The sequence below is a fragment of the Rhinatrema bivittatum genome, chromosome 4, assembly GCF_901001135.1.
Source record: "Rhinatrema bivittatum chromosome 4, aRhiBiv1.1, whole genome shotgun sequence".
NCBI lineage: Eukaryota > Metazoa > Chordata > Amphibia > Gymnophiona > Rhinatrematidae > Rhinatrema > Rhinatrema bivittatum.
In genome coordinates, this window is record NC_042618.1 from 407,938,632 (window position 1) to 407,965,900 (window position 27,269).

The following is a 27,269-nucleotide window of genomic DNA, read 5'->3' on the forward strand; positions in this document are numbered from 1 at the left end:
CTATGGAAAAGCCTTTGAAAATTGCCCTCTCCATATAAACATTTGAAATCAGGCTTTATTTTTTTAATACCTCTATAATGTTTTCTACAGTAGTGACTCCCAACCTTTTCAAGTCCAGGTCACACTTACATTAACAAAAGTCACGTGGCACGGCAGCCGCCACGGAGCAAGCAGCAGAGTTGACTTGCGCGGCCAAAAGAAGTGCTGGGGACGCAGCGGCATTCCTACCAGACTCTCTTCCAAATTTTAAAACAAAGACAGAGAGGGGGCAGAGACCCACACAAATCTGTCACATGGGAGTGCAGGAGACGGGAGAAGTCAGTTGGATGTGAGCAGCAGGCTTTGTTAGTTACCTTGGCTGCCGCATGTGGCTGCCAGATCTTCTCTGCTGCTTCTGTCCCCAGTCGCATCCAGCTCTCAGTGTACGTTCCCTCCATCTCACTCAGCCTGTGGATAAGACGGAAGCTGGAAGGACTCTAAAGGAGGAAGCTCAGGCCAGGGAAAATGGGGAGGTGTTGTGTTTGGCATCAGTGCCCTACATGTTTCCCCATCGATTACCACACTCCAGGGCTCATGCTGCAGCTTGGGATGAGGCACACATGATTATACATGTTCTCAGAAAGGAGTCTTACATGTTTAAGAGCCACCGCTAGAGTCTCTGGTTGCTGAGAACAGAGCCCCAGGTACCGGGTCTGGCATCTGAGCATCAGGCAGTGGTCACTTTTTCGCGGCACACCTGATCAGGTCTGAGGGCACTCAGGCTGGGGAAACACCGTTCTACGGCCTCTGTCTGCCTATCTGCCCCTCTGTCTTTGTTTCTCATTAGCAACACTGCAATTTAGTACTATGAATAAAATAGTTTAGCTCGTTATCTAATATCAGAAAAAACTTTCCCCCTTTAGTCTCGTTTGACCATCACCTCCTTTTCTACCCCATTTTGCTCTTCACAGAGAATCTAAGATAATTCATAACCACTTTAGAAAACTTCTATGTTTTCGTCTTGAGTTCTATCTCTTCTCAATCAAGCAAAATAGGATGTGTTTCACTTGACTGATACAGCTAAGAGATTGTTTTCAGAGCACAAAGCCTCACTACTACTTAGGAAAATTATCTTCACAATGGTACTGCGCAGTTACAGCAAAAGAAGAACCGATTAAACATTAAAATGAAAAAGCAGCTGGGTTTATGTATCATCCATGAATGCACAGAACTTCCCACAGTGCCCCAACTAATGCGTTTGGATCATCTTTGCCCAGAAATACGACTCCATTTCCATGCCAAGTTTACCAACAAGAACCACATTGGGATAATTTTCTACCTAAATAAGAATTCTCTCTCACTGTGTAATAAGACCGAGCCCGGCAGTTCATTTCAGGCAACTAACTCAGTGGCACAGCACAGCCAAAGGAGAACCCGGGCTCAGTCCCTATCCTGAGCCTGCCAATCTCTCTCTCTTTCGCCCCACCTTCCTCTCTAGCACTGTTTCAGTTCCCTCCCACATCGTCATCTCTCGTTCACTGCCTTTCCTCTCCATCACATTCAGCTCTCTCCCTCATCCCCCCCCCCCCCAATCTATAGTTTGCTTGTATCTCCATCTACATCCAAGTACAGTGAGATGCCTTCAATATGGGAGCTACTGTACTTAGTAAAACTATCCATGGAAACAGATAATGCTGGGTAATTAATGAGTGATTAGGTTGGGTAGAAGAGGCAAAACCAATAGCACCACTATGTTCTCAGGGGCAGGAGACATTCACAGCTGAGGTTAAAAAAACAAATTACTGATGGAAAATGAAAAGTTATAAAATGTAACCATGTTAAAAAAAAAAAAAAGCAAAAACCCACAATCCTTATTACTTTATTTATTTTGATGTTTTTCCAACTGACTGGCTCAACATTTTGCTGACCAATACACAATACCCTTACACATTCCAGGAGAGGAAATCAAGTAGTCACTGGCTGATGTCCTTCTCCCTGACCTCGCCAGCAAAGCTCATGGAAATTTCAGACTGCTGCAGCAACTGAACAGAAAGCAGCTATTATATTCCATGATTACCCAAAGGATGGCGTCAAAAGAAAACTAAAAAGTTGTGGTAAGTCATTTACAGTTCCTTTAACAAAAATAGCATTCTTATGACATTACAGCAAGATGTGAAAGCAACATAACCCAAACAGAAACGAACCGATTGCTGTGTGTGAGTGAAGAAATCTTGAACAGCTGTTTATTGCTCATTTGCAAAACACAAGACCAATGGAATTCCATCACTTTAGCCTTGGCAACAAAAAGCTTCAGATATCTCCACAACAACAGGCTCGAGAACACGTCTCTTGCTCAGAACATCTGTACATAATTTTAACTGTAAAGTTTTAATGTTGGAAGCACTCAAAACAGCAACTTTCTACTTGATGGACTCTGATCTTGGTGCAAACCTTTTCTCTACACATCACCACTACCAAAGTAGTATTCAGTGATGTCCAGTTGGTCAAAAACTCTATCAAAGATTTTCCTTTTTAAAAAAAAAAAAAAAAAAAAAAGACTGGCCCAGTGATTCAGTGGCAGCCCTGTGCACTGCAATGAGGAAGGTCCCCGTGTTGGATCTTCTGCTCCTGGGTTGGCTGGGGATGCTACAGAGGGAGTGGTGAAGGGAAAGAGCTGTGGCCAGTTCTTAAAAGGTGACACCTGGTAGCCGGATTCAGGGCTCATGACTGCAAGGTTCTGGCAGAAACCTTTGGGCCATGACTGCGGCCGAGGACTGTCACTGCAATGAACAGACTAAGTATGTTGCGGGGGTAGGGAAGATAGGGGGAAAAAAAATTGTGAAAAATCCCCAAGCAGTTGTGAATGAAGGCGCATTGTGCCCTGACCCCAACCCTGATTCTGACTGAACTGAAGGAGGAGGCTGCTGGGACAAAAATAAATAAATAAATAAAATGCACTAAATGTGGACAGGGTCTCTTTTTACCTTTGTGTGTTTACAATGTGGGTAAAAATAGAATGGCATTTACTATAGCATCCGGCACAAGGGACCTCAAGATTTAAGAACAATAAAAGAAAAATACATGCGCACAGATTGGATATGTGTTGATTCAAGACTAATAAAAGAAATTAATCAATGAAGTTCAATTATGGAGAGTATTTTTTTTATAAATCTGATCTTCACTATACTGCAGTTGAATATTTTCCTTAAGCGACTCCCTGCACTTAATCTTGCATCCTTCTGTAACATTCTGCCACAAAAGATTCCAAATATTATGGTCCAAATTAGGATTTCAGTAAAGCATGCGTGTGAACATCTTCATAGCATAATTTAGCTTTACTGTTTTGTAAAAACACAAAACCCATCAAGTCTTCTGTATGCTACATATCCCAAATCAAGTATCAAACTATAAATGGGTTAAGATCAATATTAATTCCTAGAACAGACCTTTATCATAGTCACTACCTTGAAGAAGCACCTTGACTTACTCTAGTCCGTAATAAGATTGTATAAAATCCTGTTCACTGCTCAAATACATTTGAAAAGGTGGTAATACGCGAAAAGAAGGAACAAAGATACTATAGAAATTTTGACTTAGGGCCTGATTCACTAAGCTCTCTCACCCCCCGCTCTCCCCACACCAAGAGAGATAGAATGGGAGAAAAAGCCTTAGTTTAGCGAGCCAGGCCTTCAGGCTGCATTTTACCTACAAGCTCTCACTAAACCAATTTCTGCAGTAGGTTTAAAAAAAAAAAAAAAGTATAACTGAAGCATAACAAATGGATGCTCAGGATGCCAAGACATTCAGTGCATATTCATGCTCAGCTCGCTATATTTAGATAAAAAAGTATGCCAAGGGTCTGGAAGGTCAGCGCTGAAGCCAGTCAAGCATAATTTGAAGGACATGTCTTCTGGAGTGCACATGCCATGTTATGTCTCTCTCTTTTCCTCCTTGCCAAGTGCTATATACCTTGGAGAAGGCTCGAGACGGAATCCAACCCTATTTATAGAAGGCTACTCAGCACTCACGTACCTCAATAATCCGGTCATGAATCTGCAGTCCTCCTTCTTTGGCTGCAGGCCCGCTGTCAACTATTTTGGACACAAATATTCCTTCACTAGAGGGACCATCTTGATTGTCCTGTAGGGATAGAACACATGGTGTTTTTATTTATTTATTTTTTTTAACCTATAAGAATGATTCTCACAGTGCGTAAAATAACCTCTCGCTTACACGGTACTGTTTCTCCAGGCATTGACTTTGCACATTAAACGGCCAAATTTTAAATTGGCCACGCGCATAAATTCCGGTAGTTACGCGCATGGCCGGGCACTGCGCGCATTTTTAAAAAAGGGCCCGGCCACGCGCCTAACTGCTGAAACGCCACAAGGGCCGGGCCCTTAAAAAGGGGCGGGCCGGGACAGTGCCATGGTATGCTATTCCGATGACTTGTGTGGCTGCCGGCGCACACAACTTACTTCAGATCCAGCCCTGAAGTAACTTAAAAAAAAAACAACAAATAAAAGGATTGATAGGAAGGGTTTAGGGGGTGGGGAGGCCAGGGGAAGAGGGAGGGAGTTTAGGTAGGGAGGGGGAAGCGAAGTTCCCTCCCGGTCCGCACCTTGCGCGCACCACCTGCAACATGCACGCGCGGATTGTAAAATCCAGCCCACATGTGCGCACGGCCACCCGATTTTATAACATGCGTGAACTGGCGCACGCATGTTATAAAATCGGCACACATGGGCGCGCACCTGCATCTTTTAAAATCTACCCCTAAGCAAATACCACAGAACCAACAAAGCCTGAACGTGCCTTAAGTTCTTGACAAGAGTAGATCCTATCGTCTTAAGTCTTTTACTGCCTCCTTCTCCACTCCCTGACTCTCCAATTTTGCAAGTCAGCTGGAAGTTAACATGGTTAATCTAGGACAGAGTGCTATAAATGTTGGTTTATCGTTGGCTACACAGCTCCATTAAATCCGGTGTAAAACAATATTGGTCTGTGATTGAAAGATAACAAGGCATTGTTTAATGTCCTCACAGGCCACAAGTGAATGCATTAGTGTTATAACATTATGGCAGCTACTTACAAACATATAGCTTACTGGTTAAATATTACTGGGCAGGAAACAACCTACAATAACTTGCTTTCTTTAATGCGACGTTACGCCTAATTTGATTCTCTGCACACAAAAGCAGAAAGTACATTTTTGCTTATTGATGCATAGGACAGAAAACATTTCCAGTATAGTTTTTCCCTCATAGGGTGGGCAATTTTCAAAAGCCATTCACATGGGTACTTTTTACTTGCATTTTTGTGGTGGTGTTTCTCGGAGCGAGGTTAGGCCGGGCCAGGAAAGAACTCGCGTAGTTTTGGCCAGAAGAAGTACCCGCAGAAAAAGGAGGTGCCAATCTGTGCAGGTACCTTTTTCCTTGGGCACTTTTCACAGGGAGAGTTCACTCATTCTTGCCCTTTCAGAACTGGTGCAAAAATGTGAGTACACTGTGCACTCAGGAGCTCTGGTGGCAAGTTAGTTAACCTTGTAGTGGAGAGATGATAAAGGGCAAAAGACAGAGCGAGGAGAACAGAGAGAGAGAGTCTGGGGCGATGACACTAAAAAACTAAATAAAGAGAAAAGCTGAGCACAGAAAGCGAGAACCGGAACAACAAAGGCACCGATCTTAGTGTCACCTGATGACGACGATAATACACAATCAAGCGGTGGAATTGATTGCAGGAGGACGATTAGTACAGCAAGGGTTTAAAAGAGGTTTGGACAAGTTCCTGGAGGAAAAGCCCCCAAACTATTATTGGACTAGGGAAAACCATTACATATCCCTGGGAGCGAGTAACAAGAAAATGGATCTACTCTTTGTCATCTCTCAGGCACTCGTGACCCAGACTAGCCACCATCAGAAACTGGATACTGGGCTCAGTGGACCTGTGGTCTGACTCAGCATGGGAAATCTTATGATGATAAACAGGAATTTATGGGGATATAAAGACAGAAAGAAAACTTTTCAGGTTACACAACCCATTGCAAAAGATACACAGAGACCCTAGAGATCAGAATGCAAGCCAAGCCTGTATAAATACTGCTTTGCTCAAGAGACTAATTATAATACATGGGTCTGTTAGTCAGTCTGGGACATATTAACTATCACAAAGTTTCTCAAAGTCTGCACAGTGAAGCGTGAAGGAAAATTAGAGCTACTTTATCCTCAGCCCACATCGGCCTTGAATGTGGAGTCAGGGAGCACCATAGGGCCACACTAAATATGCTAATTCGCTTGACTGCTTTCCTGCCACAGAGAAAAACACATGTGGAGGGACTATTACATGAAAATCATGTGCTCCGCTGATAAAATCTATGCATTACTCACCAAACCAACCTTCAACTAACTTGGCCATGTAAAGTGCGTATGATGAAGGACTAGAAATGTAGGATGTAGGTGCCTTATAAAAAGAATGGCTTAAGCACCACGAAGCAATGTGATCACTACAAACCCGAAGCCTATGCACTAAGCATTTGACTAGAACAGTCAATGGACTTCATCAAAAAGCATATGGGGATAAGACTTGAGGATCTAAACATATATACCCTAGAGGAAAGGAGGGAAAGGGGAGACATGAGAGAGACTTTTAAATACCTCCAAGGTTTCCATGCACAGGGGGTGGGCCACTTTCAAACAGAAAGGAGGCTCTGGAACAAGGGATCATGGGATGAGAGTGAAAGAGAGCAGACTCCAGAGTAATCTAAGGAAATATGTCTTTACAGAAAGGGTGCTGGAGGTATGGAATGGCTTCCCTGTGAAGAAGGTGGAGACAAGGACATCGTCAGAATTCATGGGACAAACAGAAAGGGAGAGGAAGGGGCTATAAAGTTGAGCAGCAGAAGGGGATGAGCAGACTTGATGAGTCGTATGATCAGGGCCAGATCTTCCATTAGGCGAACTAGGCGGATACCTAGAGTGACAACATTTTTTTGGGGGGGTTGACAAAACCCCCGGAAATGTCCAGATGCCGCCTACCCACTTTTAAGACACGGTACCAAAAGGGAGAAGGGAACAGATCTGAGAAGATATGGAGGGTGGAGTTGAGGAAGCTGGGTGCTGGGGGGGAGTTGTGGAAAGAGGGTGCTGGGGGAGTGGAGAGAGAATATGTGCTGGGCACATGAGGATGGGGTACAGAAGAGAGGATTCTGGGCAGGTACGGGGTGGAGAGAGGATGCTGGGCACTGGAAACAGGGGGCAAAGAGATTGGGATGATGCTGGTGGTGCTGAGCAGAGAATGAAGGGGAGAAATAAGAGGATGCTGGAGGGAGAAGGAGAGAGGAAAGATTCTGGAAGAAAGGGGTATTAAGAAAGGATTGCTGGGTACTGTGGGAGGGGGGATGTTCAACTTGGCAGAGGGTGAGAGAGAGAGGTGAACGCAGAGAGCAGGGTGAGAGAGGGGAGTGCTAGGTCGGAACCGCCGCATATAGGCAGGTGTTTAAGAGCAGGGCGTGAGATTCAAGGTTCACCTAGGGTACTTAATATCCTCCAACTGGTCCTGTATATAATCTTTATCTGCCATCCTGTTCATGTTCTATGTTTCAAACAAGTTAATTCAATATATTTTGGGGTCTGCTACCATGTACCCAGTATATGCTCACAGTATTTTTCCCATATTCACAAAATGGGAGAAACCCTTTAATACTTCAGGCCTACAAGTCTGTACAAATTCCCACTTCTTTGCTTTAAGATTTGCTTCTTCTGATGCGCTATTCTGCCTTGAGCATACCATGGCAAGGCAGAATATAAATCTAAATAAACAATCATATACTAAACTAAATCATCTGCATCCTTTCTGAATTCTTCAAGTGCTGCAGGGAGCTGGAAATTCGGCATCTGGGTGGAACATAACATGAATTGTATTTCTTGGTAACATATCCATAATTTTACAGCAAACTGAAAGATATGGTTTTTTTCTATATTTCATTTAGATTAAAAATTATTGAAGGTATATGCACAGAAACAATATACCCAGAGAACACCACAAAATATTACATAAAATATCACTACTGACTTAATGCCAATACTATCACCATGCAACCTGATTCCCATAGCCACAAAATGGGAGAAAAGCATTTATGAATCTGGCCGGAAGTGTGAAGAGAAAAAATAAAAAATAAAAACACCCCCCAACAAAATGAAAGGGATCCCAGCAGAAATCGTCATCAATAGCCCGATCGCTGCATATTTAAAAAGAAAGCCCAGATAAGAGCATATTCATTCCACTGGTCCTCAACCGCATAAATCATTTTTTCTTAGGAACCTGCCACTGCCATCTCTCAGTATCAATCTGATCAATTTGGTACAGAGCTTGATCTCTGTGATATTAATTGGAACAATTTTCAAAAAGGATTTCCACAGGTCAGTGAGTATTTAGCCATAAAAGCAATCCCTCTCCCTCCCCACCTTTTTTTTTTTTTTTTTAAATCACCCCAGGCTGTGAGCGGAGAAACATACATGCTCCGCTTCTCTTCGCTCCTGCGCAGACCCATGCAGTCACTTCTCTCTTCATCTTCCAGCCCGTGCAGCCACATTATTCTTGTGAGAATTCCGTGCAAATTTTGCGCTGCCCACAACGCCCCCACAAGTAAAACTTTTTGAAAGTTAAATGTATGTATGTAAATCCCAACTCTGCCCGCCCCCCGAACACCTCTCCCAGTGTGCACAGAAGTTAACGTACATGACCCACGTATGCGCAACATTTTACCTGCACATCAGGTGGGACATTTTCAAAGGGGTCGTGTATGCAGGTAAAGCACTGATGCACCCGCAGAAATGGCTGTGAAAGTTGCCCTCCCCAGCATAAATTCTGTTGCCCATGCTTATCAAAGAAATTGGACTATAGCTTTTCATTTTTCTTAAATCGCTTTCTTCCTTAGGAATCACCGAAATATCACTGGCACTGCTATACATTGGAAAGCATCCTGAGAACTCTCCCTTCGCAAATATCGAGATCAGGACAGATACTAGATCTTCTTTATAAGTTTTATAAAAATTTTCCTGTGAGCCCATCTTCCTTCTGGGACCTTCCCATGTGCTGTGATGTCGTTCATAAAGACCTGGGGTGTAATGAACCACCCAACATCATGAAGGGAAATGAACTCAACTGGACTTCCCCAGACAGGAAGACGAACCTTAGTGGGACAAGTAGCAGCAGAGGAGGGGAATTTAATTACATAGAAATTGACTGGCATAAGGAAACAATTACGTCAACAAGAGGGAGAAGCTTTCTGGATGACCTCAAGATGTAGCTCTTTCAGCAGGAAGAACCCCCAATGGATTAGGTTCGGCACTGGATCTGGTCTTCATAAACCAGGCCTCCCAGGTCATACAGCATTTGAAGAACAGTTACAATAACACATTATTACTTCAGATCAGGACACAAGCAGGCAAGGAAAGAGGAAACACAAGCCTATTCAGGTTTAAATAAAAGTCCTCTTTAAGTTTATGCACGCGTGATTAAAGCAAGATCTAAGGCACAAATCAGTGGAACAAAAATTCAAGACTTTACGAATTTTGCAAAGAACAGTAATTATAGCCTGATTCATCAAATTATTTTTCAATCGGCAAAGAATTGGAGAAAAGTCTTATTGAACTATGCCCCATAGAATTTCAAAACTGGACAAGCTTTTGGAGCAAAAATCGATCAATGGGTATGACAACCTAGCTGGGCTCTTATGAAAGTGCTGATCCAAGGACATTACCATGTTTGAGGTCAGGAAGGATTTTTTTTTCACCCTGCTATAGAACTGGCTCCAGATGCACTGTTCTGTGCCTTCCTCTGGATCTCCATGTGGAAATCAACATTCAACGGGGCTGGTGAGCAGCAAAGTTAACCGGATAACTTTACCCAGATATTCAACGGGACTTAGCACTTGACAGGATAAGGTTGCTACTGAATATACCCTGTTAAAATTACCCTGGTAACTTTAGGACTGTGTTTTCCCCCAACCAGACTTATCTAGGTAAGCTTATCCAGTTAGTGCTGAATATCGGCACTATCAGACAACTTTCAGCCACGCCACTGAAATCCCCTGCCTCTCTTTATCTGGCTAAATATTACCCAGGAACTGACTTACCCAAATAAAATTTCACTACTGAGAGGGGCAGGAATTTCAGATCTCAGGGTTTGTCCAGCTTACTTAAAAGTTAATCGGACAAACTCTTTTCACTAAAGACTGCTGTGAGGCTACTAGCAGAGCATTGGATTTGATGATCTCTTGTTCTTTTCTCAGCCACAATGGATGACTGACCGGATGGCTTACGGGAGACCATCATGTCACTATAGAGTTTTTCACTGCAAGATCACTGGTTCCAATCCAGCTTGAGTCACTAGGAACCTTGAAAACAAACAGGCCAATGCAGAAAAACACAGGGGAGAGCCGGCGAGCACCCGCTCTCCCGGCACGCGCCCAGGCCACTCTCTTGGGCGAGCAATTCAGAAAAACAAAAAATGTAAATGAGGGCCCACAGTAAAAGGAGGCACTAGGGACACAAGCGTGTCCCTAGTGCCTCCTTTTTGACAGAAGCATCGGCTGTCAGCGGGTTTGACAGCTGACGCTCAATTTTACCGGCATTGGTTCTCGAACCTGCTGACAGCCACAAGTTCGGAAAACGGACGCTGGCATAATTGAGCATCCGTCTTCCAACCTGCAGGCTGTGGGCAGATTTTCAATTTTTTTTTTTAATTTTTCAATTTTTTTTTATTTTTGGGGCCTCCAACTTAATATCGCTATGATATCAAGTCGGAGGGTGTACAGAAAAGCTGTTTTTTCTGCTTTTCTGTACACTTCCCTGGTGCTGGCCGAAATTAACATCTGCCTTTGGCAGGAGTTAATTTCTGAGAGTAAAATGTGCGGCTTGGCTGCACATTTCACTTTCTGAATCGCGCAAGAATAACTAATAGGCCCATCAACATGCATTTGCTTGTTGCGGGCGCTATTAGTTTCGAGGGGGAGGGGCGGGTTGGCCGCGCATTTTCGACATGCTATTACCCCTTACACTACAAGGCGTAAAAATAGCGCGTCGAAAATATGCAGCCAAACTTGGGCTAACAGTGCACTCCGTCAGAGAGCACTTTACTGTATCGGCCTGTTTGTATGTGAAGTGAACCGATAGTCTTACTCCAGTTCTAGCCGCTACAAAAGTGTTCACACCGCACCCCTGTAACATTCCTAGGAATCTGTGAATTCGGCTGCATGCTTCATCACAGATTGGTGAGGAAGCCACCAGGAAAGAGAGAGAGACTGCTGTGTTTGCTGCACAAAACTACAATAGCACAAATTCATGAGTCTTGATGCACATCAGCCCTTCGCCCCCAAACACATACAGCTCTTTTGGATTACCGCACCCCCAGATGCATGACTCTGCACTTCTTGGCATTGATTCCAAGCTGCCAAATGTTAGACTAATTTTCAGGCTTTCTTAAATCACTTTTCATTCTCTACTCCTTCAGACATGTCCACACTGTTGTAGATATTAATATCATCTGCAAACACACAAACTTTACCTTCTATTCCTTCCGCACTGTCGCTCACAAAGATATTGAACAGAACCGGTCCCAACACCGATCCCTGTGGCACTCCACTTAACACCATTCTCTCTTCAGAGAAGGTTCCATTTATCATTACACATTGACAGATAGAAGTCAGTTTGTAATCCACACCACCACCTTGGAACTCACTCCCAAGCTGCTCATTTTGTTGATGAGTGTTCTATGAGGGACTGTATCAAAAGTTTTACTAAAATCCTAGTAAATTACATAGAGCCCTCTACCTTGATCCAGTTCTCTAGCAATAATAGGACATTGCCTCCTACCTCATGGTTTTTTAATTTCCTCAAGAGTCTCTCATGAGGTACTTTATTAAACGCTTTCTAAAAATCCAGATGCATTAAATCAAGGGTGGCCAACTCTGGTCCTTGAGAGCCACAAACAAGCCAGGTTTTCAGGATATCCACAATGAATATGCATGAGATAGATTTGCATGCACTGCCTCCATTTAATATGTATGAAGAAGATTTGCATACAATGGAGCAGTGCATGAAAATCTATCCCATCCATATTCATTGTGGATTTTCTGGCCTGGCCTATTTGTGGCTCTCAAAGACTGGATTTGGCCACCCTGCACTATATCAACTTGTTCTCCTTTTTCCACATGCTTATTCATGCCTTAAAAAAAATGTAACGTACTGTTGAGGCAATACTTCCCTTGGCTAAATCCATGTTGGCTTTGTCCCATTAAACTATTATTATCTCTATGTTCAATAATTTTTTTTTTATAATAGTGTCTACATTTTGCCTGGCACAGACGTCAGGCTCACTGGTCTGCAGTTTCCTGGATCGCTCCTGGAACCCTTTTTTAAAACTGGCCCCTTTGAAAATTTCCCAACATAAATAACAAGACATGAATGCAGATGGACACTTGGGCCTCAGGATTACTTCAAACATGTTTACTGGGAAAGTATGTGCTTTACAAACATGTGTCTTTCCCTAAACATTCATTCACAGTGATAGAAAAAGCCCCAGTCTGTTGTAACACTGTACAGGGATGACCAACTCCAGTCCCCGAGGGCTGTATACAGGTCAGGACATTCCTAATTAATATGCATGAGACAGACTTGCATACAATTGAGGCAGTGTACATGCACATTTCTCTCATGTGTATTCATTAGGTAGGGTTATCCTGAAAATCTGACTGGTTTACAGCCCTCAAGGACCAGAGTTGAAACACACCTGCTAGGTGTCATCTACATCTCTATTTAGATTTATATTCCACTTTTTCGCACTTTTTTCAGCACTTCAAAGTGGATTACATTCAGGTATTGTAGGTATTTCCCTATCCCCAGAGGGCTTACAAGTTTGTACCTGAGGCAATGGAGGGTAAAGGGACTTGCCCAAAGTCACAAGGAGTGACCTTGGGCAAGTCACTTTACCCTCAAGGAGCGACAGCAGGTCTCCTGGTTCATAGCCCACTGCTCTAACCACTAGGCTACTCCTCCACTCTGGGGTCTGGAAGCACTCTTGCAGGAGCAGGACAGGAGCTGGGTTTATCTTCTGACCAGACATCCCTCTCCCCAGCAGGTTGAACCCTTGGGTGCTGGGAGCTATGTCAGCTGAACATAATGGTTAGTTACTGCTGGAAGCTGGGCTGGTCTTCTGCCTAGCCAGCCCCTCCCCCGCAGGTTGAGCTCCATTGTAAAACTTTTGTGTTCTGAGGAACAATAGGGCTTAACTGAAGAGGCTGGATAAGGTAGGACAGACGGGAGAGGCTGGTACTTGAGGTCAGACACAGGCTGGGCATTGTGGGCAGAGGCAGACTGGAGGCAGAGGTCTGAATATTGGCACAGGGGAGAAGCAGCGGGCTGGATAATGGGACAGGCTGAGGACTGGATACTAGGACAGGCAAGGAGCTGATACAAACATAGGCTGGGCAGAATATTGGGCAGGGACTGGTCTGGATACAGACACATGCTTAGGTAAGGAAAAGCAGGGAATGGATGCTGGGAACTGGTTTAGGCAGGACAGAAGAAGACCAGACAAGGACTGGACTAAACAAGGCAGACTAGAGTAGGACTTAGACAAAGCAGTCACAGGTAGGAACAGACAAGAACGAATGGCCGCGCTCTAGGGTGGACTCAGAAACACTCTCTCCGATACCTATTGGAATTAAACATTTCTTCCCCATATTGACGATGCCGCACACCAAGAGAAACGCGAAACTGAGAGAAGTTTTGGCTTCTTCTCTGTTACCTTCATCCGAATCTTCTCAACCACAGATAGAGATGTTTTTTGCGACTCCTCTACAAACAACGGAGGGAAGGGCCGTGGATGTGGCTGGCGAGGAGTGAATGCCAGTCCTTATGGCTGAGGAAACATTGTTAAGCCCCAGCGATCCCCCCTCCTCCTTCTGCTGCTTTTGCTGATATTTCGGAGGAATTGTCATCTTCATCGACAAAAACAGAGTTAAATGAAGGATCTTTGTTTGCCCCGAGAAGTGACGCCATTTTGGCACAAACTTCGGAGACTCTCAGTAAGGGAGATTCCAAGGGCGTTTTGGAAAAGTTGCTGCTTGTTAGCAGAGAGATGGTCGTGGGGAACCCCTCAGAAAGAGGAGAAGGTGAACCAAAGGTACGTTTGATTATTCAGCCTTCGTTGACTCGACCTTCAGTAATTACCTTAGAATCAATATGGAATGCATTGACATCTTTGGAAAAGGCAATATGTTTTTTAACTCAAGCCATGAAAGAAAACACAACTAATACTGAGAAAGTGGAATCTCAAATAATAGCAGCAAATATTAAAATTAAAGAGTTGGACACTAGAATGTCATCTGTAGAAGCAGTAAGGATAAATACAAACAATAGATGCCTGATCTTTTTCCAAATGTTTATTAAGCAGAGACGTGTTCAAAAATCGCCCGACTCAGGCCGAGTTTCGCGGTTCAAAAACCGCTGCCTCAGGGGCTTCAACACTCCACAGTTATGAAAAAATCTCAGTAGTGTATTTCTCATCCGATGTACAGTCAATTACTGTCAGCAATGCTTCTGCAAACAGCACTTCACTCCCGGTCTCTGCTGCTACTGAGTCAGTAGCAGCAGAGACCGGGAGTGTTTATCCTTACGGCTATCATAGATCGCCTACCTCTTTGTTTTCTTGGACCATCTGTAGAAGCAGTACAAATGAAGATGATACAGTCGGATACTGGTCACCTTAAGAAATTGGAAAATTTAGAAAATATATTGAGAAGTTTTAATGTAAGGATCCTGAATTTTCCTTATTTGAAATTGATATCCCCTCATGATATTTTCAGCAATTATCTTATAAAGATCCTTAAATTACCCAAAGAAGCAATTCCGGCAATTACAAAAATTTTTTACTTGCCATCATCCTTGAAAGAGACACCGGTTGATCAGGTACAGGATAATATTTTAAAGATTTTGGAACTTTCTTGTGAAATGGATAATCAGATCAGAGGGACTCTGCTTGTAAGTTTTGCATTTCCATCAGAAAGAAATTCGATATTAAGAGTTTTCTTTGAAATCAAGCTCATCTGTTTCATGGCCAGAAGATCTGGATGTACCCAGATATAACAAAACCTACACAAGAGAGGCATAAGAAGTTCTTGTCAATGAAAGCTGAAGTGTTAAGCACTTGGAGCCAGGTTTATATTGAAATATCCATGTAAATGTTTAATTAACTATCAAAATTCAATTATATGTTCTTGAAACATCTCAATTACGTGCATTTGTGGATTCACACTCCTAAAATTGTTCTGAGGGATGTATGGGGGAATAAAGAAGTTATTGTAGGGGAACCTAGAACCTGTTTTCTTTGAAAAGATTGCTCTTTGCTAGTTGCTCCAATATTCGTCATTGGTCTCCCACCATTTCCTCATAAATATATGGAGGCACTTTATTTTTGTCATTGTTAATTATTTTAGTTTCCTGGGTTATTAGGAAATGATTGTAAAAGTATCTCATATTTTGTCTACAAGTTATGCTTGTATGAAAATATGAAATGCAATTAAAAATAAAATTAAGAAAAAAAGAAACAGACAAGAACAACACAGAAGAGAACACTGAGGCCTGAAGGCAGAAACATATAAGGCCCAACAGCCACTAAGCAAAGAGAGGCTTGAGTAAGCCACAGAGCAAGGCCTAAGATAAGATCAAGCCCGGAGGACACAAGGTAAGGTAGGGTAAGGGGCAAGGAGATAGAAGGCCCAGAAGCCACAAGGCAGGATAAGGCCTAGATAGGCCACAAGGCAAGGAGCAAGATACAAGAAGGCCAAGAGGCCACAAGGTATAGAACAGGGTTAGTGAACTCCAGTCCGAGTGCTACAAACAGGCCAGGTTTTCAGGATATCTACAATGAATATGCAAGTGAAAGATTTGCATGTACTGCCTCCATTGTATGCAAATCTATCTCATGATTATCAGTTATGGATATCCTGAAAACCTGGCCTGTCTGTGGCACTCGAGGAATGGAATTCGCCATCCCTGGCATAGAACAAAATAAGAGTGGCCAGGTCAGAGAGCCAGGGGTGACTCCATGAAACAGCATTTAATTTCTGGCAAGGCAGAGATGAATGGGGCTGGAGTTTGGTTGTGGTACAAGCTTCAAGGCAGAGCTTGGCAAGGCTGGGGGTGAAGCTCGCGAGGACTCCTGGTGGAGAGGAGGCTGCACCACAGGCTGAGTCAGGTGGCCAGTGAGGAGATGGCTCGGGTAGTTCGGAACAGAGTTCATTGGAGACTTCTGCTGGTGGGGAGGTGTCACAGCAGACTGGATCAGGGTATGGTGAGGCTGCATGGCGGGCAAAACCATGATACAAGACTAACCAACCTGTTCACCACTGTGGACTTTATTTTTCAATTCATTTCCTCACTTGTAATAAATTACACTGTTGATGTACTCTCTCCCTTTCCTATTAGGAAGCATTACTTTAAGCTCGATATAATAATGGCAGCCGGGCTGGTCTTACCCACATACAAGGTCTAGGCTCAGGGAGGTTTTCTACAGTATGTTTAAAGAGCTAGTGTCACACAGATTGGGGCTGAAATTATAAGACATGCTAACTTTAGCAAAGGTTTTTACTCCTGTTTCAGCATGCATTTTTTCCTCATTTTTCCATGGTAAGTTAACTATGGTATTTAACAGGGTTTTTAACTGAAAAAATATATGCTCAACCAGGAGTAAAAACCAGCGGATTCATGCAAATCCCATGTAAAAGAAGGCATTAGCTATTCCCCAGCAATGTGGGGAGGTGTGGTAAAGATTAAAGCGCACTTTCTTAATGCTGGAAATTTAACTCCTGGGTCAGAGCAAGATTAAAACTTAACTCACATTTCTGATGGCTCTTTTGCTCCATTGCTGTACCCATATGGTAGGGCCTAGCTGCTTCTACCACACTGGGCACAAGAACAGAATAATTTCAGCCATAGAAATATGAGTTAACTCCACTCCAGAGTTTAAATTTCCAGGGTAAGCTCCTGGAGTGGGTGCCTACTGCTGCATAGCATGCTGGCAATGTGCATCCTAACTGTTTAGCTGTAGATGTCCTCTCCAAAGGGCTTATGCTTTGATTTTACTTGCCATGCCTTGCTAAAATGGTACTGCATGTGAGACTGGTGCTATGCATCCTAACTTGTGGGCACAGTCTCACATTCAAGACCATTTTGGCATGGCAAGGCAAGTAAAATCAAAGACAAACTCTCTTGTGAAGGCATTGTCATGGATGTGAGTCCTTAGGCTGTGGCATGGTTGATGCAGCCTAGTAGGTGAACCTATTAGGTCCATGGAGACAGCTGTCAAACACGCCCTTACTGGGACTGCAGCTTGACCTATAGCAGCCCCATTCCCCACAGGTTGAGCCCTTGGGTTCCAGGAGCCAGTAGGGCTTAAGCAAATGTCCCTTAAGGAACGGTCAGACAGAGTTCAGGTGCAGGCAATGATCAAGGTGGGCAGCGAGGAGACAGGCTCCAGGGTATGAGCTGAGGTCAGAGCAGGCAGAGTAGAAGGAGGAGCCAGTGACCATAGCACGGATGAGAACCAGGCTGCAGGTAAGAGAGTAGTCAGAGTCCAGAGCAGAGATGAGTACCAGGCGGCAGGCAGCGACAAACAGATGAAACAAGACAAGGCACTGGAGAAAGGCACGAGCAGGGCAAGGAGAGGCAAGGAAGCAGCAAGGAGACAAGGAAGCAAGGAGAGAACGAGGAGACAAGGCACAGGACACAATTAACAACACACACTGCAAGGCAGAGGAACCTGTTGCTTAGGCGAGGATTAGTTGAACAGCTGATCCTTAAATCTCCCAGGCAGCGCTGTAGGAGAGCTCCCGCCAGGAAGCCTTTAAGAGGCGCCGCGCACCTAGAGATGCCCGGCCCTGGATCAGCGTGGCGGCATCCCAGCTGCACCAGAGCACCATGGAATCAGGCAGGGGCCGGTGGCGTTGTGCAGTGAGTGCAGCCAGTCGCGGGACTGCCCTGCAACCTGCCCAACGTAACCAGCACCTACAACTTGATGAACAAAATCGTAAAGCATATAGAAAGACATGATTTAATGGAACATAGTCAACATGGATTTACCCAAGGGAAGTCTTGCCTAACAAATCTGCTTCATTTTTTTGAAGGGGTTAATAAACATGTGGATAAAGGTGAACCGGTAGATGTAGTGTATTTGGATTTTCAGAAGGCGTTTGACAAAGTCCCTCATGAGAGGCTTCTACGTAAACTAAAAAGTCATGGGATAGGAGGCGATATCCTTTCGTGGATTACAAGCTGGTTAAAAGACAGGAAACAGAGAGTAGGATTAAATGGTCAATTTTCTCAGTGGAAAAGGGTAAACAGTGGAGTGCCTCAGGGATCTGTACTTGGGCCGGTGCTTTTCAATATATATATAAATGATCTGGAAAGGAATATGATGAGTGAGGTTATCAAATTTGCAGATGATACAAAATTATTTAGAGTAGTTAAATCACAAGCAGACTGTGATACATTGCAGGAGGACCTTGCAAGACTTGAAGATTGGGCATCCAAATGGCAGATGAAATTTAATGTGGCAAGTGCAAGGTGTTGCATATAGGGAAAAATAACCGTTGCTGTAGTTACACGATGTTAGGTTCCATATTAGGAGCTACCACCCAGGAAAAAGATCTAGGCATCATAGTGGATAATACTTTAAAATCGTCAGCTCAGTGTGCTGCAGCAGTCAAAAAAGCAAATAGAATGTTAGGAATTATTAGGAAGGGAATGGTTAATAGAACGGAAAATGTCATAATGCCTCTATATCGCTCCATGTTGAGACCACACCTTGAATACTGTGTACAATTCTGGTCGCCGCATCTCAAAAAAGATATAGTTGCGATGGAGAAGGTACAGAGAAGGGCAACCAAAATGATAAAGGGGATGGAACAGCTTCCCTATGAGGATAGGCTGAAGAGATTAGGGCTGTTTAGCTTGGAGAAGAGATGGCTGAGGGGGGATATGATAGAGGTCTTTAAGATCATGAGAGGTCTTGAACGAGTAGATGTGACTCGGTTATTTTCACTTTCGAATAATAGAAGGACTAGGGGGCATTCCATGAAGTTAGCAAGTAGCACATTTAAGACTAATCGGAGAAAATTCTTTTTCACTCAACACCAATAAAGCTCTGGAATTTGTTGCCAGAGGATGTGGTTAGTGCAGTTAGTGTAGCTGGGTTCAAAAAAGGTTTGGATAAGTTCTTGGAGAAGAAGTCCATTAATGGCTATTAATCAATTTTACTTAGGGAATAGCCACTGCTACTAATTGCATCAGTAGCATGGGATCTTCTTAGTGTTTGGGTAATTGCCAGGTTCTTGTGGCCTGGTTTTGGCCTCTGTTGGAAACAGGATGCTGGGCTTGATGGACCCTTGGTCTGACCCAGCATGGCAATTTCTTATGTTCTTAACAAACGATTTATTTAAAACTGTTCCCAGAAGAAAGGACTGCTGAGAGATGATACGAGAGGTCTATAAAATCTTGAGTGGGGTGGAAGGGGAAATAGAGAGTAAAAGAATAAATATGTCAAACATGACGAACATCCAATAATTTTAAAAACTTGCATAAATTTGTTCTATTTCCCAAGCACTAATAAAATATTTAGGTTCTCTGGGTGGGCGCCAACAGTTCAATGGAAAGCACTTTGTCAGTTTGCATGTACTGTTCAGCTGTTCAAGGAAAACAAGAAAACCTGTAACTGGTGCCCACCTCAGAGAGTTTATGCTAGAAATTAAACTCCTGGCTCTGAAGTGTAGTAAACTCACATTTCTGGTGGTCATTGTTGTCTGTTGTGTCCAGTGTGGTAATCCACATCAGACTCAGAAAATAATTAAGTTTCCAGCATAAGGTCTCTGGGACGGACACCTACAGCTGAACAGTATTCTAAAGCAGAGCTTCTTAACCACAGTGCCGCAGCACAGATTCCTCCTTGGTGGTCTCCCTTCCCCTAAGGTAGTGTTGCCAACTGTTGCCTACTGGCTTCTGTAGCTTTTGATCCTCCCCGAGTCCCTAACCTGCTTGTGACCAGCTCAATCCACCAACCAATCATTTCTTCTCACAGCGGCAGCCTGCCTTCCGATAGGCTGGTTGTTCAGTGTGCACCCGCTGCACGTGCAACCCAGTCTCACTAGTGGCAAGAGTTTTTTTCCCCCGTATCTGTTTGTCTTGCCTGTGCTGTTTGGCTGCTCCACTGCCATCTGCTTTCTTTAGCTCCTTTCGCTGCTACTGCTTGCCTGCCCGAAGAGGAGGCCGTTGGGGCCATGTTGGAGTCCATTTCACTGCAGCCTGAAGAGATGAGGAGGCCGGAGGGACCGTGGTGGAGCTCATCTCAACGTGGCCCGAAGAGGAAAGGATTCAGTGTGTGTGTGTGTGCACACAAGTGAGAAAGTGTGAGTGTGCGCCTATGTGCATGCCTGTCAGAGCTAGTGTGTCAAATAAAGGCTCTGGACAGGCACGCACACACTCACATAATGTGGGTGTGCGAGGGCATGGGCATGTATATGAAAGAGGAAGTGTGTAACAGAATGAATGTGTTGGAGAGTGAGTGTGAGAGACAGAAGATAAGGTTTGTGCTGCCCTACCTTCCCCAATTCACGACAAAAGATCCCAGGTATGGAGAGAAGGAGATATTTTTAATCCTTATTTGTTTTAGGAAAATACCAACAGTACCTGAATGTAATCCACTTTGAAGTGCTTAAAAAAAAAAAAGTATGAAAAGCGGAATATAAAAATCTAAATGAATAAAAATCTAAATAATTGAGTGTTATTTGATGATTTGCTGTTTTTAAATATTTTATTAGTGCTTGGGAAATAGAATAAATTTATGCGAGTTTTTTAAATTATTGGATGTTCGTCATGTTTGACATATTTATTCTTTTACTCTCTATTTCCCCTTCCACCCCACTCAAGATTTTATAGACCTCTCGTATCATCTCTCAGCAGTCCTTTCTTCTGGGAACAGTTTTAAATAAATCGTTTGACTGCTCTGTGATGTTTTGACATATTTGACAGGTGTTTTGGAAAAAAAATGCTTTATAATCTTCTTTATAAGCTGGATGAAATGGAGTGTTATTTTTCATAATAAAACATTAAAATGTCTATACTTGTTTGAAATATTTGGTAAACCAGTTTAAATCAGTAAATGATGTTTAAAGTACTACATTCAAAATTAGAGGGAGTTTTTTATCCATGTAAGAAAATGTGGATTTTAGTTTTTTATTCATCAACAAGTCAGTGAGTGGACAACCAAAGGGGCTGAATTAGCACAAATTTGAAACTTGTGTGAATGGACAGTAGCGAAGGTTGTAGCCCTGATGATTGGAGCTACTGCACATTTCTTTCATAAACACTCATAATTATTCAGTTCACCTTCATACTTTCTAAGATTTAGTTTTATTTTACATTTTTCTTTCATTCACCTCACTCATTTTGTTTGGATCAATAATACTGGGTGCACTGGCTTGGAGTTTCTAAAGACCGCTGTTGGGAAATTTAAATATCAATAGAAATTGGAAACCTGCAGGGGGGAAGACGCGAAAAATCACAAAACTACTGCAAGTGCATACATTGCCACTGATTCTGCCGTGAATCCCAACCTACATTTCAAAATGTGTGTAATTCTATTTTAGGCTTTTTAGATTGCTCAATTTAGTTAAAAATACAGTTCCTGGCATTTTCACAGTCACATGACCAGCGGGCATGAATAAATGACATTGTAAAATTTTGTTCCGTGCGCCACAAGGATCAAGCAAACTTGAAATTGTGCACCGATAAAAAAAAAAAAAAAGGCCCGAGAAGCTTTGCTCTAAAGTCAGGATGCAAAGCACCAAAGTGCACATTGTTCAGCTGTAGGTGCCCATCCCAGAGAGCTTAATCTAGAAATGTAACTCCTTCTTTGGTCCGAGGTGGAGTAGACTCACATTTCTGGTGGTCAATGTTATTCTATTGCTCTGCCCAGTGTGGTAGAAACAGCCAGACACTGCCACATGAGCAGAGCAAGAGAATATCATGGCCTCCAGAAATGTGAGTTAACTTTTACTCCACCTCAGGCCTAGGAGTTAAATTTCCATTGTTGTGCCAGCAGAAGCAATTTCAGTTGTCCCTAGAATAACCAGCAGGGAAAAGGAAGTGATAATGTCCTTGTACAGGTCCTGGAGGTACTGTGATCAGTTCCAGAGCCCGCATCTCAAAAAAGGATAAGGACAGGATGGAGGCGGTCCAGAGAAGGGTGACCAAAATGGTGGGGGGTCTGCATCGGAAGATTTATGAGGAGAGGCTGAAGGATCTGAATTTGTATAACCTGAAAGAGAGGAGGTGTAGGGGAGTTATGATACAGACCTTCAGAAAGGAAAGTGTAGAACTAGGGGCTCACGATATGAAACTCCAAGGGGGGGCAACTCAGAACCAACATAAGGAAATATTTTTTCATGGAGAGGGTGGTGGATGCCTAGAATGCCCTTCGGGGAGGGGTGGTGAGAACAAAAACAGTAAACAAATTAACTGCTTGATTCACTAAGGCTTTTCTCCCATTCTGTGTCTATGGGAAAATGCCTTGATGAATCAGGCCCCAAAAAGGGCATGGAATCAACACTGTAGATCCCGAGACTAGTGGTTGGAAATGAAGGAAAGGGTACATGGGAGTAACCTGCATGGACCATCAATATCTACCCTTAACAGAAGGCAATTAGCCTTGATGCTTGCGTCGCAACTGCAACATCGCTCTCTGCTTTGACGGCAGGGGAAAAAGGGGAAATTGGATTCAGAAGACAGCCAACGCTGGGCCCTGACTTTTATGGTCTGGGGTACTGATATGCAGACATTAGGGATAAAGCGCAGGACTGCTTCTATGACCATGTCCAAAAACCTACTGCTTTTCAGCTGCTTCAGCAGCAAAGTCCATGCTGGGAGCTGGCTACCAGACCAAGAGGGATCTCGGGAATCACCTCAGGAATTCTCAACTGGGGGAGGGACCCTTAGGTATCAACGCAGGAGAGCGGGGCTCGATCTTCTTTTCAATTTGAAGGTAAAATTTCTCCATTGGATTAGCACTGCAATCCCGCTAGACTCCGCTGCCGGTGTGGGGAGAAGCGACCACATCTGCTAGGAGACGGAGAGATACTGAATGGCTGAGGTCACTGCAGTATATCTAAGGTGACGTCAGCTTTGAAACCTGACTCCGTCTCCATCTGCTAACAGGGGAATCCATAATCCCATTGGTCCTGAGACCATCTGGCTACATGCTAGGAAAAGCACGTTCAAGCAGCATTGTCAGAATTATCAAGTAGGCCACTCACCCTGTAGAAATGTTTCTAGTAATAATTTTATTTGTTTGACAAATGCTTGGATTTGATTGTAAATATTGCTATCCTTAACATAATGCTTAGGGATAACCTGCATGGAGCAGCAATTACTACCCTTAAGAAAATGCATGGGAGTAAACCTGCACATTGCAGAAGTTACTAACTTGAGAAGCTTGCTGGGCACACTGAATGGACCATTTGGCTTTTTTCTGGATGCCAATACAGCCCACCTGCAACACTAACCTCTGGCACTGTGGCACAATGGCCTTGCATGCAAGATTGCATCCTAAATTGGACGCATTCTCACATGCAAGATCATTTGGGCAAGGCATGCCAAGTGAAATAATAAAAGGCCAAGCACTCTGAAATGGTCAAATACAGCCAAACAATTCATACTCTTGTGCCCTAGTAGGATGCACAGCACCAAAATGCATACTCTTCGATGTAGGTGGCCAACCCAGAAAGCTTACCCTTTGATTTCACTTGGCATGTTTGACTGTACCTTAGTTGGGATGCATTTAAGGGCATTTTGGTCACACTCTTTCCAACTTCAAGCACTTGCCTCCTTACTCTTATTCTAAAGTACTTTTCTGAATTATTGCAAATTTTTCAGGTAAACTCACATTTTAGCAGGTTTTTTTTCCATTTGGCGGCTTTTTTTTTTCTCTTATTTGATTTGCATCTCATTAGTTTACTGCATCCTTTGGTACTACTGGTTTCTACCATGAGCAATATCAAAACCCACGCTAAAATTTAATTCCTGTTTGGGTGCCAGTTTTATTACATTGGCCCCATAATTGTTTAAAAAAAAAAAATCAGGATTATCTGAATCATGTGTAAAGTATTACAAGCAGTGCTGGTTACACTACTGCCTCTGCCATTCACTTCAGATTATTAAAGGTTTATATACACAAAAGAAATGTCACTTTCTTCTGTTAACCACCTTCCCCTGTTTATTTCTTCCAGCGCAGTCACATGAAGTAATCTCTCCAACAACGCAGTGGTTTCCATGAAACTACTTTAACTTCATCTTAATGTAAAGTTATAGCAGAATAATCACAGAGGATTTCTAGTTGCACAGAGATGAGGGGGAAGCTAGAGATTAACCAGGAATGAACCTGGGCAGACTAGATGGGCCTTCTGGTCCTTATCTGCCATCACATTTTGTGTTTCCATAAGGCAGCACGAGTGAAGTTTTGAATGCTGGTATGAAAAAGCAGCTCAGAGGACAAGGGGGCACGATGTGAGACTGGAAGGAGGGAGGCACGGAGAGAATATGAGAAAAATCCTTCTTTGCAGAGAAATACCAGAGGCATGCACTACTCCATCAGGGAAAGGTCTTCTACTATTTAACACTTATTTAGCTCTACTCAAAGTACGCAGCTCTGTATAAAAAACCTAAGAGACAGTCTCTGCTCAAAGCTTACAGTCTAATCAAAACAAACCTACAGGGCAAAAGAGACTGAGGCTGTCTGGGCATTACAATGGGAGTCTGCAATCTCAAATGAAAGCATCCACCCAGTGTAGTAAAGGTGATTTTTATCTTTAAGATATACAGTTCATTTTTCCATCACAATAATGTCTCCTATTTTCACCAAGACCCTATTCTGAAAGATTTTTTTTTACTTTTAAATTTTCAAATCAAGCTCCAAAACAAATCAGGGTATCATTGCCTTGGAAGAGTGTCACATTTCGCTGTCACATCTCTCCAGATAGCAGTGTTCTTTGCATGTTAAAGAGAAAGATCCAAATTCAAATTCTGAACTGAGAGACAAAAGGGCAGATTGGAAGAGAGCTCGGGGAAAGGCTTTGACAGAAGAAAGTTACCATAGAGCAGGTGGTCCTCAAGCTAGCTCTCAGGACCCACCCAGCTTTTTAGGATATCCACAAGGAATATATGAGACAAGTCTGCACTCAGTGGAGGCAGTGTATATAAATCTCTCCTGCATATTCATCACTGAGAGCCTGAAAACCAAACTGCTTGAGGGGGTCCTGAGAACCGGGCTGAGGACCACTCCGGCATTAAGGCTCTTTATAAGCCTAGTTAGGGTTGCTGTATAATGCACAGGATCAGACACATGCCAATTAATAGCACTGTCTGCAATCAACAATCAAAAGTAACTTCACTCTACAGAAAGAGGGAGTGCGTCTTTATCATGGCTCAACAGACAACAGTGAAGGCAATTTTCAAAGCCATTTCCATGGGTAAAGAGTGATTTATCTGAGTAAATATCCCTCCCTCCCTCCACCTTCCATGATGTGTGCACACTTAGCTGCATTTGAGGGTGGTGTTCTCAAGGGCGTGTTCTAAACGGGATTGGAAAATAACATGCAAAGGTTGGATTTTCAAACCTCCGTGCATCGTTTTCTATTTTTAAAAAATTCCCATCGGCACAAAAAGCAAGTGGACAAATCCCCAGGTGCAATTCTCAAAAAGAGAAAAAGGACACGCATACTTTCTCTTGGAAATTTGGAGCAAAGTCTGTGGGTAAAAATTGCCCACGGATCTGCAACAAAGTGTTTATTATATCCCCCCCTCCCTCCAATGACTGGCTTAAAGTAAGACTTGTACCAGAGTCCAAAGGGGGTGCGGCAATCTGTGTTCACTGCAAATGGTTGGGTCAAAGAGAAGGGATTCAAATGTGGAGGGAAAGCCCTGGTGACCACAAACGGAGGCCCACAGGACAAGAAGGCCAGAGAGGCTGGAGGAAGGCTGCAGGGCCCAAAATAAGAGACAACATGGTCGACTCCCCACACCTCACATTGGAAAGACACCCTAAGTTACCACTTGCAAAAAAGCTGCAAGTCAAAAATAATACCAAAAACAGAGCAGAGCAACCGCAAACCCTTTTAGACCTGCCAACTCATTCTAAGCCAAGAGAGACAGCTTGGATCAGGGCTTGTTTTTAAACTCCTGCCTATAAATCTTCTGGGATTTTCTAGTCTGCCAAATAATCGCAAAGCTTGGGGAAGCGAGCCAAAAAAACAAAATAAAAGGACTATCCAGAAACTGTCCCAGCTAGCTTGGACTTACAGTGCATGGCGGGCCTGCCCTAATACGTTTTGACGTTATTCTGGCTGGGCATGTTGTACAGCAGGTAACCAGCAATCTCATAAAACAGCTGGCCTCTTGCTTTTCCTGCCGCTGATCTCAGAGTTTTACCTCCCAGAGGATGTTTTCCCCATGCTCAGTCTCTATGAGAAGCAAGTCTTTGAAACTCTTTTAGTTAATCTCAATGCCAGAGCTGCTCTTGCCTGGATTCAGGATACCACAAATTTGAAATGATGTCTCGGCACTGACCAGCTTTTCAATCCGGTGATCAGCGATGAGAAAACCTCATTCTGAGGATAGTTTACTAAACTGTTACCACTCCCTCCTAGCACACAGCATTATTTTCAAATGCAAAACAGTGAAGTACCAAGTGGGAAAGTAAAAACTGTAAACAGGACAGAATGATAGCAACTTCAGAATAATGCACCCAATCCCCCCCGACATACACACAAAGCGAATTATGTAATCATCAGCTTTCCCTTTTCAAAATATTTACCCACATGCAGATGGCAAGAGAAAAGCAAACATGTTTTAACAATTAATATCTCACCACATAATCCCTCCAATTGACTAAGTTATAATGCTTTTACAAACTTTGATAGTTTTGTACGCTAGTGACCAATCACAATAGCACTTCTGGTTAATTACACCTTCCTTTGCCTTGTAAATTTCAATTTTGGTGCTAAAATGGAGTTGAGATTCTGTTACAATTGTGAAGAATTTTGACATGCACACTGGTAAGACTGCAGTCTGATGTTATGATTAGAAGATTCCCTAATGCAGATCTCGAAACACGGTCCTGTGCTGAGGTACTTTGGTGAGAAGCTCAGTTGCAAGCTAAGTTCATTAATTTTAAGTCAAAAGAAT

At 43.2% G+C, this 27,269-nt stretch overlaps 1 protein-coding gene across 2 annotated transcripts in view; it reads right to left on the reverse strand.

The window, feature by feature from the left end:
- Positions 1-27,269, reverse strand: part of PDZRN3 (PDZ domain containing ring finger 3) — a 395,777-nt gene that overhangs the window by 356,955 nt on the left and 11,553 nt on the right. For both annotated transcript variants that reach the window (XM_029601102.1, XM_029601101.1), the window contains one exon: positions 4,012-4,119. In XM_029601102.1, the coding sequence (XP_029456962.1) occupies positions 4,012-4,119 (108 nt within the window). The remainder of the gene's footprint in view (positions 1-4,011; positions 4,120-27,269) is intronic.